General features: G+C 42.6%; 1 protein-coding gene across 3 annotated transcripts in view; it reads left to right on the top strand.

The window, feature by feature from the left end:
* The window catches only part of mboat2b (membrane bound O-acyltransferase domain containing 2b), a 75,290-nt gene extending 61,050 nt beyond the window's left edge, over nt 1-14,240 (top strand). For all 3 annotated transcript variants that reach the window (XM_014204846.2, XM_014204847.2, XM_014204848.2), the window contains exons 4-13: nt 1,944-2,039; nt 2,239-2,294; nt 3,496-3,550; nt 3,965-4,151; nt 4,504-4,696; nt 5,862-5,965; nt 6,095-6,159; nt 7,209-7,341; nt 8,853-9,004; nt 12,628-14,240. In XM_014204846.2, coding sequence (XP_014060321.1) covers nt 1,944-2,039; nt 2,239-2,294; nt 3,496-3,550; nt 3,965-4,151; nt 4,504-4,696; nt 5,862-5,965; nt 6,095-6,159; nt 7,209-7,341; nt 8,853-9,004; nt 12,628-12,805 — 1,219 coding nt within the window. In that variant the 3' untranslated portion in view covers nt 12,806-14,240. The remainder of the gene's footprint in view (nt 1-1,943; nt 2,040-2,238; nt 2,295-3,495; nt 3,551-3,964; nt 4,152-4,503; nt 4,697-5,861; nt 5,966-6,094; nt 6,160-7,208; nt 7,342-8,852; nt 9,005-12,627) is intronic.
* Nucleotides 14,241-14,625: the final 385 nt, after the last annotated feature.

Raw genomic sequence — 14,625 nt, 5'->3', positions numbered from 1 at the left:
CAGAAATAATCAGACACCCATTTTTCAAGCTAGCATATAATGTCACATAAACCCAGAAGACAGCTAAATGCAGTACTAACCTTTGATGATCTTCATCAGATGACAACCCTAGGACATTATGTTATACAATACATGCATGTTTTGTTCAATCAAGTTCATATTTATATCAAAAACCAGCTTTTTACATTAGCATGTGACGTTCAGAACTAGCATAGGAGGAATTCGCTAACATTTTACTAAATTACTCACGATAAACGTTCACAAAAAGCATAACAATTATTTTAAGAATTATAGATACAGACCTCCTCTATGCACTCGATATGTCCGATTTTAAAATAGCTTTTTGGTGAAAGCACATTTTGCAATATTCTAAGTACATAGCCCAGGCATCACGGGCTAGCTATTTAGACACCCGGCAAGTTTAGCACTCACCATAATCATATTTACTATTATAAAAGTTTGATTACCTTTTGTTGTCTTCGTCAGAATGCACTCCCAGGACTGCTACTTCAATAACAAATGTTGGTTTGGTCCAAAATAATCCATCGTTATATCCGAATAGCGGCGTTTTGTTCGTGCGTCCCAGACACTATCTGAAATGGTAAATCAGGGTCGTGCGCATGGCGCAATTCGTGACAAAAAAATCTAAATATTCCATTACCGTACTTCGAGGCATGTCAACCGCTGTTTAAAATCCATTTTTATGCCATTTTTCTCGTAAAAAGCGATAATATTCCGACCGGGAATGTCCATTTAGCTAAACTGAGGAAAGTAAACAAAGCTTTCGGTCGACGCGGGCACGCGCCTGAGTCTCACAGTACTGTAACCAGCCACTACCCAAACGCGCTACTTTTTTTCAGCCAGAGCCTGCAAAGCCACGATTCAGCTTTTTGCCGCCTTCTGAGACCCTATGGCAGCCGTAGGAAGTGTCACGGGACAGCTAAGATCCTCACTCTTCAATAAACAGAGACAAGAAGAACGACACCTTGTCAGACAGGCCACTTCCTGCCTGAAACCTTGTCAGGTTTTTGCCTGCCAAATGAGTTCTGTTATACTCACAGACACCATTCAAACAGTTTTAGAAACTTTAGGGTGTTTTCTATCCATATGTAATAAGTATATGCATATTCTAGTTACTGGGTAGGAGTGGTAACCAGATTAAATCGGGTACGTTTTTTATCCAGCCGTGTCAATACTGCCCCCTATCCTAAACAGGTTAAGGACAACAAAGTCAAGGTATTTGAGTGGCCATCACAAAGCCCTGACCTCAATCCTATAGAACATTTGTGGGCAGAACTGAAAAAGCGTGTGCGAGCAAAGAGGCCTACAAACCTGACTCAGTTACACCAGTTCTGTCAGGAGGAATGGGCCAAAATTCACCCAACTTATTGTGGGAAGCTTGTGTAAGGCTACCCAAAACGTTTGACCCAATTTAAACAATTTAAATGCAATGCTACCAAATACTAATTGAGTGTATGTAAACTTCTGACCCACTGGGAATGTGATGAAAGAAATAAAAGCTGAAATAAATCATTCTCTCTACTATTATTCTGACATTTCACATTCTTAAAATAAAGTGGTGATCCTAACTGACCTAAGACAGGGGATTTTTACTAGGATTAAATGTCAGGAATTGCGAAAAACTGAGTTTAAATGTATTTGGCTGAAGTGTATGTAAACTTCCGACTTCAACTGTATTTCCCTAAATGACCAAAACTTGTTTTCGGATGCATTCTCTCATCTCTCTGCAGCAGGCATGTAGTGAAGAATATGTTTGGAACACCAAATCGCAATAAAATCGCACTATTGAATCGCAATACATATAGCATCTTGAAAATCGCAATACATATCTTATCGGCAACTAAGTATCGTGATAATATCGTACGATGAGGTCCTTGGCAATTCCCAGCCCTAGTAGTGAGCTTGTCTGTCTTTATTCTCAGATACTGTTTGGTGGTGGCCCTGGGGTATCTAAGCTTCTGCCAGATCACGCGTGTGTACGTCTTCGACTATGGCATGTACTCTGCTGACTTCACAGGGTAAGACTCGAGTGCGGTAATACAATGCCCCCATGTCCTCATGTAACATTGTGTGAAACCATGCCTGAATTCATGGGACGGCTTTATATCCCAATATAGCTTTTGCTTATGATCACTCATTTCATTTCCTCTCCCCCTAGTCTCTTTTACACTTTCACTCTCTCTTACTCTCTCTCTCTGTCTCCCTCTCTCTCCATAGGCCTATGATGGTGATAACACAGAAGATCACCAGCTTGACGTTTGAAATCCACGATGGTAAGTAAAGGAGCTTTTTTCCCCCTTCAAACCAGACATAGAGAATATATTTCTGGATTAATCGTATAAGCCTGTCTCCTCCTCTGATGTCAGATGGACCAAAAGACAGAAGTTATGCAGTGGTAACGTCATGGGATATTCCACACATCACCTCCAATGTTATGGCATGTTTAATACCCCCAAATCGCTGGAACATCTCACATACTTACTCCATTTCGCCATAGAAATGTGGAGGAGTCGGATCATAAGGTTGTGTTCTCAGTACGTTTATGAGTACACATTCTATTGTACTCTGATAACTGCCTCTCGGACCAAAAGTAAAAGAGAGGAAGAAAGCAGAATAGAAAGTATGTGTTCGAGAGAATAAGGAGCAATAGCTTCATCAAAATAAATAGCTTTCCACGCATACAAACACACAGGGATGAGGGATGGCCTGTGTCACATGTGGCTCCAGTCCCTAGCAGGCTGTAATATAATGAGCTGATTAGCTGTACTTATCTTGTTATCAGAGTAATGGCCCCCATAAACAACTCAAAATTATTCGGCCCGCTTCCCTCCGGTCACCTCATCCCCAGGGTGCGGTGTGCAACATGAGGGGTTGGCGAGACAACGGGGCTCCAAACTTTCTGGAAGTTTAGCATCTGTTAATTAGCCCTTAGATCAGCAGGGATCTACAAAGAGTGAGAGAGAGAGAGACCGACCACTGGGCCCTAATGGATATCATTACCCACACTGGACAGTCACAGGAGAGGACAGGACGGCACTGACTTCTCAGAACACTGAGTTTATGGGCATGGAATGGTGGCCTCACCCTTGTCAACCATATATACTGTTATGAAATGTTTTTTGTTCCAGTACATTGGAAAGTCAAAGTGAGTATCTTTGAATGAACTTGAACACAAACCACATTTTACATTTACATTACATTACATTTTAGTCATTTAGCAGATGCTCTTATCCAGAGCGACTTACAGTAGTGAATGCATACATTTCATACATTTCATTTCATGCATTTCTTTTTTTAAATGTTTAAATGTTTTACTGTCCCCCCGTGGGAAACGAACCCACAACCCTGGCGTTGCGCACACCATGCTGGCGTTGCAAACACCATGCTCTACCAACTGAGCCACAGGGAAGGCCTACCCTGATCAAAAAGCAAGCATTACATATGTGTTCTTCTCTGCGTCCCTCCCCCCAACAGGAATGTGCCGGAAAGAGGAGCAGCTGACTCCAAATCAGAAAATCCTGGCTATAAAGTATGTTTTACACGTATGTTTTTGTTATTTTGAGCAGAAAATGGCAGCTTCCTGTATGAGCATGTAAGGACGCCCTGATTGGCTCTGTAGTGGCTGAATTCCAAAATCGACCCTTAGTCTCTAGCCATAGGCATTTCATGTAGCTCTTTTAAAAGGTTATTTAAAAATGTCTTTAGTTACATTATTTATCTTGAGAGAGGTGGAGAGAGTCTTTGTGGATTCTAACTATGCCTGTATCAGTCAGCATCACAGTCTGTACTGTCACTGTAATGACTGGGCGACTGTGTTGTGATGGTTTCTGTGAGTCCCTTTCTTTGTGTCAAAGTTGTCACTATCTCTATGTTGACTGTCTCCCCCTTCACTGTAATGACTGTGTTATGACTGTCTCTGTGTCTCTTCCATCCTCCCCTGTAGGAGAATGCCCAGTCTGCTGGAGTACTTCAGCTACAACTGCAACTTCATGGGCATCCTGGCCGGCCCCACCTGCTCCTACAACGATTACATCGCCTTCATTGAGGGCACGCCCTGCCATCGCCATAGAGACCAGCAGACAAATGGGAAGGCCAATGGCAGGCACAAACAAACTGACCCCTCCCCAAACGTAAGCATGGGTCTCAATGATGTTTTGGGAAGTTACCAAATGCTCTGCTTTTAAAACACGGCAACTATTATCAATGCTTGTCTGAAAACATTATTTCTAAGAGGACACCCTTGCTGTGTAGTAAATGCACAGTATTCCCTATTCACTGAAGGAATAGCAACATGGCCGTCTTGTCTTTTCTTACGAAGAGCTCAATTATACATAGCCGATGTGAGTTTAAGGAGGCTGCGTCCCAAATGGCACCCTATTCCCATGGGCCCTGGTCAAAAGCAGTGCACTATATAGGGAATAGAGTTCCACTTGAGACACACTGTTTTTAATGGCTGACGTTTTCCCCCCTCCCATTCCTCAGATTGAAGTCGTCCGTAAACTGGCCACCTGTTTCTTCTCCCTCATGGTTTTCCTGTCCGTGTGTAAAGTGTTCCCTGTGGAACGGAACATCGACGACGACTTCATCGCCACCACGCCCTTCTACGCCCAGGTGGTCTACCTCTACCTGTCCATGCTGACCACCCGGCCCAAGTACTATTTCGTCTGGACACTGGGTGGGTCTTCTCTCTCTTCCATAGGATGCCGTCTGATTCTCCACCCTTCTTTCGAAGTGTGCACTTGCCCTTCAGCCAATGTTTAAACCAGTCCAACACTTTGAAATCCATGATGGGGAGTGTGGGAGAAGGAAGGAGAGACGCGATGTAGTCGTAGACAGTTTTCCATTGTTAAGCTCCATCTTTAGGCTTGTTTTCATTGATTGATCCTGAAAACAATTCTTAGCTGTAATATCCTCCATTATTCCATGTTGACAAGTAACCCCTCCCAGATTGAGAACAGATGAGCTTTAAAGGTGATGAGATCAGTCCAACTTCGATCAGCAGTTTTAGATTCCCTGAATCCATTGACTGTTAATGGGCCGGTTGTATTTGAAACATCTCTAATGGAGGTAGCATCCTTGACTTAGTCAGAAATTCAGCTTCTCCTCACCGATATCCAAAATATGGCCTTGTTATTCTTAGGGTCTGCACTGTCCACACGAGAGGAGTGCTGAATTAATCATGGAAGTGTTTGCAACAAGGTGTGCATGCGTGTGTTTGTTTGCAGCAAGGCGTGAGAGTATGGTGATAACAAGCAGGTGGAGGTGGGACTCACTCGGTGCTTCTCTGTTCACACACACACACACACACACACACACACACACACACACACACACACACACACACACAGAGAACGGATGCACGGCCTCATTGTCTTGTTGTTCCACACTGCCTTCTGCAGGAGCTCAAAGGAAGATGGTGCTTCACTTTACTGGTCATAAACATGATGTATAGCTCCTGTATTGTCCTGCACTTTGATATTAATACGCTGTTATTAGGATGATGGATGATCTGATGTTAATAACATAAATTAATGTCTATAATGATATTATCATCACTAATAAATGGTGCACTTTGTGGATGCAATACGTCACCTCTGAGCTGGGTTTCTCTCAAGGTTTCTTCCTTCTAGGGAGTTTTTCCTGGCCACTGTGCTTTCACTTCTGCTTTGCTTGCTCTTTAGGGTCAAGGCCGGGTAACTGTTAAGCACTTTGTGACAACTGCTGATGTAAAGAAGGGCTTTATAAAATACAAGTGATTGATTGATGGATGACAGTGCAGATGGAACATGTGAGTGGATGGAGATGGTGTTTCTTAAAGTACGTGTTTTCATTCTGAACAGCCGATGCCATCAACAACGCAGCAGGCTTTGGGTTCAACGGATACACCAGCGACGGCTCACCACGTTGGGATCTCATCTCCAATCTGAGGATAATGGATATTGAGGTTAGATTTTCTTTTTAAAATGTTTTGTGCCATTGTCTTTATTCATGTCTCAGTGTGTTTATCATAACTCTAATACAAGCTAAAGTTACAGAGTATACTGATGTTTTCCTTCCTCTCCCTTGGTTCCAGTTTGCCACCAGCTTTAAGATGTTCCTCGACAACTGGAATATACAGACGGCACATTGGCTCAAAAGGTACAGAGACAAAAGAAACCAGGCTTAGTCTGTAATTGGTAAAGACCCAAAGTGTAATTTCATCCATTTCTTTCTCTAATTATCAACACCAGCTTGCAGCCACATTGTACATACTATTTAAATGCATTGTAATTACAGTTTAGTCTTTATTTATTTGTAATGTGAGGTGTGCCCTAAGTAACTTGTGGATGTGCCTATACCCATGGCACTGGGGACTTGTCTGTCTGTGTAAAAGTTTGCCACCTAGTGGAATTTGTTAGCACTAACAGTAGTTTCCATTAACCCTATCAGTTCTGAGACCCCAGCAAAAATCGGCTTTTCATTTATCGGACTTTCATTTATCTGAATGTACAGCCCTCATATTTAGCCTCACAATGAAGTGTTTTAGCATTTTATTTTCAGCACAACCAGGGCTACAAGTAGAATGCAAAATAATTTGACATAAATAGTTGCATTCATGAGTTTTGTTGACACGTCACACACAAAAAAGTCTACCAAAGCAAAAACATGACAAAAATGTATGAATCAATGTAGGTACAGAAATTGTTTGCTCTGTGAGAAATGAATATCCAGCTAGTCAGTGACAACTGTGTGGAGTTTGTGACCTCCACTATGTGAGTTTATTATAGTATTATAGACACTATGTACTGGGATTTCCAATGATCTTCTATGTAGAAGCACCCCTTACCTTCTAACGACTCTAGTTTAGCCTGTGAGCTTGCTAGAGTAAAACATGCATGTTAAGAGTCTCAGCTTTTCATAGATGGCTTTTTAATAGTTTTTAGCTCAAACCATTCGGACTTTACAGACGTTTTTGTAAAAAGATCCGGCCCCGGGCCCCTTCAGGATCCGCCCTTGTTTTATTAACACAGCTCTAGCTGTGTTAATCACATAGACTAATGGTTGGTATCAATGGATGCAGATTAAATAGAAATCCATAGAACCTGTGCTCTCTCTCTCTGTGTGTGTGTGTGTGTGTGTGTGTGTGTGTGTGTGTGTGTGTGTGTGTGTGTGTGTGTGTGTGTGTGTGTGTGTGTGTGTGCACACAGGGTGTGTTACGAGCGCTGTCCCTACAACCCCACGGCGGCTACCTTCATCCTGTCGGCCATGTGGCACGGAGCCTATCCTGGATACTACCTCACCTTCCTCACCGGCATTGTGGTCACACTGGCTGCACGCGCCGTGAGTACCGTCTCTGTATCTCTCTCTCTCTCTCTCTCGCTCTGTCTGTCTGTGTCTCTCTCTCCAAAACAAACAGACCTCTCTCTCTGTGTCTCTTTATGTTTCTCCCTTTCTCTGTATAGCTCTCATTTTCCATATCGCCCTCTTCTAAAACTAACACTGACACTCAGACACAGGCCGGCCTCTCTCTCACTCTAGTCTGTTTCAATCGAGACTCACTAAGCCCTAAACTTTTCAAAGGCACCGATTTAAAAAAAAATAATAATTAAAAAAATAAAAATAAAAAAAAAATGATATATATATATATATATATATATATATATATAAAATTCATTAAAACATTTTAAAAATGTGATTGTCAATGACTTCAGCTATCACCATAGATATCCTGATGGCCCTTTCGTTCCCATTAGAGATAAGACAAAAAGCCACGTTCATCCTGACGGTTCTTTATTTCTGCATCATCAGTGTGGGTTAGGGGATCAGTCATAGTTAGTCCACCATGGAGACTCTGTGCTCTGAAGGCGTAGCCTGAAGGAAGTAGCGTATTTATTACAGACTGGATCTGCATCCCAAATGGCACCCTATTCCTTAGTGTAATACTTTTGACCAGAGCCCTGGTCCCTATGGGTGTACAAAACATTAGGAACACCTGCTCTTTCCATGACATAGCTTTCACCTCGTCAGTCTATGATCCCTTATTGATGTCACTTATTAAATCCACTTCAATCAGTGTAGATGAAGGGTAGGAGACCGTTTTAAAGAAGGATTTTGAATATGGTAGTAGGTGCCAGGCACACCTGTACTGTATGTCAAGAATTGCAACGCTGCTGGTTGCGCTCAACAGTTTCCCGTGTGTTTCATGAATGGTCCACCACCCAAAGGACATCCAGCCAACATGACACAACTGTGGGAAGCATTGGAGTCAACATGAGCCAGCATCCCTGTGGAACGCTTTCGACAGCTTGTAGAGTCCATGCCCCGACGAATTGAGACTGTTCTGAGGGCAAAAAGCAACTCAATATTAGGAAGGTGTTCCTAATGTTTTGTACGATGTGTGTAGGGAGTAGGGTGGCATTTGGGACCTGGGTCCAGCTGGTAGACTGCACAGATAACAGGCCAGCCAGCCAAACAGATGGAGAGCAGACAGGGCAGGAATCAGGCTAATGGAGCATCACCTGAGTCACTTTGAGACTCAGCGAGGCAGATCACCGCTGATGGATGAGCCGAGAGAGAAAGTCCAGTTGAAAACTTGACTCTTGGCTGCATCCCAAATTGTACACTAGTCCCTATATAGTGCACTACTTCTAACCAGGGCCCATGCACTATAAAGGGAATAGGGTTCCATTCAGGACGCAACCTTAGATATGGGAAATGTGAACTTGGCAAGGGAGAGAGAAAGAGAGAGTTAAGGGCAGAGCAGCAGATTTAGAAGGGTCGTTTATACATTTTGTCTCACTTCTTCTTTTGCTCCACTGAATTCATTGTTTTGGTTATTTTTTTCTCTCTAGATGAGACACAACGTGAGGCCACACTTCTTGGGCACGCCGTCACACAAGCTAGTGTATGATGTGATCACGTGGGCGGGCACCCAGATTGCCATTTGTTACACTGTGGTGCCTTTTGTGCTGCTGTCTGTCGGGCCCTCTATGAAGTTCTACAGGTGAGTGGCAAGAAACTATGTCTGCATCCTACAGTTGAAGTCGGAAGTTTACATACACCTTAGCCAAATACATTTCAACTGAGTTTTTCCACAATTTCGGACATTTAATCCTAGTAAAAATTCCCTGTCTTAGGTCAGTTAGGATCGCCTCTTTATTTTAAGAATGTGAAATGTCTGAATAATAGTAGAGAGAATGATTTATTTCAGCTTTTATTTCTTTCATGACATTCCCAGTGGGTCAGAAGTTTACATTCACTCAATTAGTGTTTGGTAGCATTGCCTTTAACTTGGGTCAAACGTTTCGGGTAGCCTTCCCCAAGCTCCCCACAATAAGTTTGGGGAATTTTGGCCCATTCCTCCTGACAGAGCTGGTGTAATTGAGTCAGGTTTGTAGGCCTTCTTGCTCGCACACGCTTTTTCAGTTCTGCCCACAAATGTTCTATAGGGTTGAGGTCAGGGCTTTGTGATGGCCACTTCAATACCTTGACTTTGTTGTCCTTAAGCCATTTTGCCACAACTTTGGAAGTATGCTTGGGGTCTTTGTCCATTTGGAAGACCCATTTGCGACCAAGCTTAAACTTCCTGACTGATGTCTTGAGATGTTTCTTCAATATATCCACATAATTTTCCTACCCCATGATGCCATCTATTTTGTGAAGTGCACCAGTCCCTCCTGCAGCAAAGCACCCCCAACACATGATGCTGCCACCCCCGTGCTTCACGGTTGGGATGGTGTTCTTCAGCTTGCAAGCCTCCCCCTTTTTCCTCCAAACACAACGATGGTCATTATGGCCAAACGGTTCTATTTCTGTTTCATCAGACGAGAGTACATTTCTCCAAAAAGTACGATTTTTGTCCCCATGTGCAGTTGCAAACCGTAGTCAGGCTTTTTATGGCGGTTTTGGAGCAGTGGCTTCTTCCTTGCTGAGCGGCCTTTCAGGTTATGTCGATATAGGACTCGTTTTACTGTGGATATAGATACTTTTGTACCTGTTTCCTCCAGCATCTTCACACGGTCCTTTGCTGTTGTTCTGGGATTGATTTGCACTTTTCGCACCAAAGTACGTTCATCTCTAGGAGACAGAACGCGTCTCCTTCCTGAGCGGTATGATGGCTGCGTGGTCTCATGGTGTTTATACTTGCACACTATTGTTTGTAAAGATGAATGTGGTACCTTCAGGCGTTTGGAAATTGCTCCCAAGGATGAACCAGACTTGTGGAGGTCTACAAAAAAAAAATTCTGAGGTCTTGGCTGATTTCTTTTGATTTTCACATCATGTCAAGGTAGGCCTTGAAATATATACGCAGGTACACCTCCAATTGACTCAAATTATGTCAATTAGCCTGTCATGGCTTTAGAAGCTTCTGATATCATTTTCTGGAATTTTCCAAGCTGTTTAAAGGCACAGTCAATTAGGTGTATGTGCACTTCTGACTCACTGGAATTGTGATAGTGAATTTTAAGTGAAATAATATGTCTGTAAACAATTGTTGTAAAAATGACTTGGGTCATGCACAAAGTAGACGTCCTAACCGACTTGCCAAAACTATAGTTTGTTAACAATAAATTTGTGGAGTGGTTGAAAAACGACTTTTAATGACTCCAACCTAAGTGTATGTAAACTTCCGACTTCAACTGTAAATGGCATCCTATAGGGCTCTGGTCAAAGTAGTGCACTCTATAGGGAATAGGGTGCCGTGTGGTACACATCCAGAGAACAGTACTTTACCTCAAGTCTAAAAAAGTATTCATAGTTTGACCTTGGATGGAAGTGCAAGAACAATTGTGTTTTTATCTAAAACTAACCAACAGGCTAATTTATCGCTGAAATGTAGAGGACTATTAGTCCTTCTGACAGACATACACTGAACAAAAATATAATTGCAACACGTAAATGCAACATGTAAAGTGTTGGTCCCATGTTTCATGAGCTGAAATAAAAGATCCCAGAAATGTTCCATATGCACAAAAACCTTATTTCTCTAAAATGTTGTGCGCAAATTTGTTTACATCCCTGTTACTTAGCGTTTCTCATTTCCCAACATAATCCATCCACCTGAAAGATGTGGCATATCAAGAAGCTGATTAAACCGCATGATCATTACACATTTGCACCCTGTGCTGGAGACAATAAAAGGCTACTCTAAAATGTGCGGATTTGTCACACAACACAATGACACAGATGTCTCAAATTTTGATGTAGCGTGCAATTTGCATGCTGACTGCAGGAATGTCCACCAGTGTTGTTGTTCATTTCTCTACCATAAGCAGCCTCCAACAGAGTTTTAGATCATTTGCCAGTACGTCCAACCGGCCTCACAACCGCAGACCAAATGTAACCACGCCAGCCCAGGACCTCCACATCTGGCTTCTTCACCTGCAGGATAATCTGAGACCAGCCACCCGGACAGCTGATTAAACTGTGGGTTTGCACAACCAAAGAATTTCTGCACAAAATGTAAAAAACTGTCTCAAGAAGCTCATCTACGTGCTTGTTGTCCTCACCAGCGTCTTGACCTGACTGCAGTTCGACATTGTAATCGATTTCAGTGGGCAAATGCTCATTTTTGATGACCACCGGCACCTCAGGGGATGTGTGCTCTTCATTGATGAATCCCTGTATCAACTGTACCGGGCAGACAGCGTGTATGGCCTTGTGTTGGCGAGTGGTTTGCTGATGTCAACGTTGTGAACAGAGTGCCCCATGGTGGCGGTTGGGTTATGATTTGGGCAGGCATAAGCTATAGACAACAAACACAATTGCATTTTATCTATGGCAATTTCAATGCACAGAGATTTTGTGACAAGATCCTGAGGCCCATTGTCGTGACATTCATCCGCCGCCATTACTTGGCCCCACACGGCCCCATGTCGCAAGGATCTGTACACAATTCCTAGAAGCTGAAAATGTCCCAGTTCTTCCATGGCTCGCATTCTCACCAGACATGTCACCCATTGAGCATGTTTGGGATGTTCCGGAGCGACGTGTATGACAGCGTGTTCCAGTTACCGCTAATCTCCAGCAACTTCGCACTGACATTGAAAAGGAGTGGTACAACGTTCCACAGGCCACAATCAACAGCCTGATCAACTTTATGCAAAGGAGATGTGTTGAGCTGCATGAGGCAAATGGTGGTCACACCAGATACTAACTGGTTTGCTTATCCACGCCCCTACCTTTTTTTTTAAGGTATCTGTGACCAACCGATGCATATCTGTATTTCCAATCATGTGAAATGCATAGATTAGGGCCTAATGAATGCATTTCAATTGACTGATTTCCTTTTAAGAACTGGAACTTAGTGAAATATTAGAAATTGTTGCATTTTAGATTTTTGTTCAGTGAATATATAATACGAATAGAGCTAGCAAGCTCTAGAGAGATTAGATGTTTGATATTTGAAAATAGTCGAGGGCATTAAACACATTTGATGTTGACAATAATCTTCCTTACACAGTAGCTTTTTGTTCCCTTTCTGAGAAGTTGAATGAACTTGTTGTGATAGTTGATGTGAACTTTCGGTGTACAACACCAAGAGAAATTCCTTGCAATATTTGTTATAAGTTGTCAAATTCTGATTCTTATATTGATCCCTAAATCATCCCACCTCTCCCCTCCCAGGTCCTGGTACTTCAGCGTCCACATCGGCTGTGTTCTCCTGGCCGTAGCCCTGCCAGTCAAGCCCCGACACCTGCGCCTGAAGGAGCAGCAGAAAGGCCTGCATCTGGCCCCCATCCTCTCCCACCTGGACTCCACCTCCACAGACAGCAACTGCAACCAGAAGACCAAGGCCACATGAAGCAGAACCAGGCCAGCTAACGGTGCACACACAGAGAGACTAGCACCGAGGACTGCAGGGGACTGTCCAAAACTGTATTAAATCCACTTATAAAGAGAGCGAGCGAGGTGGACAGAGGAGTAGATTCTAACAAACAAACTCTGACAAACCTGACCAACCTGCCTCTGTTTGTCTGTGTTTTGGAGTGGGATGATGATTCTCATTCAGTCACATGGCACTGAGACAACCACACCATGGAGGGATGGATGTATGGCTTTGGGATATGTCCAAAATGGCACCCTATTCCCTATTTAGTGCACTTCAAAGGGAATAGGGTGGGATGCAACTCTACTGTATTATGATGACTTGTGTCTGGGGCGGAGTGGGATGGATGGGTCCCGATGATGAAATGCCAGTATGTACTATTACTGTATTATGGGAGTATGCAGACTTGCCTTATACCCTTTGTCTCTTTCTCCACAATCTTTTTTTTTTTTTTAGCTTTTGTGTATCCTTCTCACATTGGATATTGTCTGGGCTGTGTTTCTCACTTGAGGTGAACAGGTTTTAGTGTCAGGTGGGCGAGATTGAAGTGTTCTCTCAGTTAACGGTGACAAATTAGTGTTTTAGTCCTGGTGAAAAGCAAATGTAAGTTAACTTCTCTACGATACAGGAATTTAGAAGAATTAAGGAGAAGGAAGACAAGATAGTAGTGTCCTCAATGTCTTTTTACATGATATGATTCATACTCTCAACATGGAATGTGTCCAAATTTCACCCATTTCCCTACATACAGTAGTACAGTTATTTTGACCAAAGCCCTAAGGGCCCTGGTCAAAAGTAGTGCACTATTTAGGGAAATGGTGACATCCAAGGACTTACTCCAGACTGTTTGCTTTTACTGAGTGATGTTATGGGCTGACTTCAATGCCACTGCTGTTTTATTCAGTTAAGTCATTGTATGCTTTTTACATAACGGCAGCAAGAGTAGTTACTAACTCCTACTTATTCATGATTTATGTGTGTCAGTAGTGTGAGAGGCAAGATGGTCTAGTATTTCCATGTGTAGAGGTCAATGTTTGTCATTTCATGTACTTGTTATTTATGTGATTCCAATGGACTTGTGGTATGTTCGACAAAGGTGAAAAGGTGGTGTTAAGGTAAGAAAATCAACCTGACATACTGTTAAGTTGGAGATGAAAGGGACAACATTTCAGTATTTATGAATACTCCTCTTCTTCAGATAGTTCTGATTCTATTTTCATTACAGGGGGAAGTGAAAAATAAACCTACTTCTTAAGTCTATTGTGAGTTAACTATGGTAATTGTGAGAAACCTTTGCTTGGGGCCCTGGAGAAAGGAGAATGGTACACTCATCATACCCAACCGCGCTACTTGTTCATGTGGATGGTTTGTTTTTGGATATGATGTGATTAAAAGATTGATCTTTTCGCAACTTGACATAGTAAGTGTGATATGTAAAAGGCAAATTAATAACTGTGGCGTAATTGTTCTTATTACACAGCAGAACCTCGTCTTCAGGCTCAATTGCTACCGTATAGGTTTGACAGAGAGAGCTGGCTGGTGGACAAGATTACTGAGCAGGGCATGATTGAAAAAAAATACTTAACAATCCCCAATTTACAACCTACAAGGCTGAATTTACAAGTCAAAGACATTGTATTTGTTTTGGGAAACCCTTTTTTGTTTACTTCCTGACAGCACTGTTTGATTGGCTAGAGTATTACGTCAACATAGGCCACTGTAGGTGGGTCTAGTTAAGGGCCAGTATTAGTTCTACTGCTAGCAGGTAAACAGAGCTCAGAAATGTAGCCCTATAG

Source organism: Salmo salar, chromosome ssa06 (genome assembly GCF_905237065.1).
Source record: "Salmo salar chromosome ssa06, Ssal_v3.1, whole genome shotgun sequence".
NCBI classification, from domain to species: Eukaryota; Metazoa; Chordata; class Actinopteri; order Salmoniformes; family Salmonidae; genus Salmo; species Salmo salar.
The sequence above is the reverse complement of the archived record's forward strand: the minus strand, read 5'-3'. Positions and strand labels throughout refer to the sequence as shown.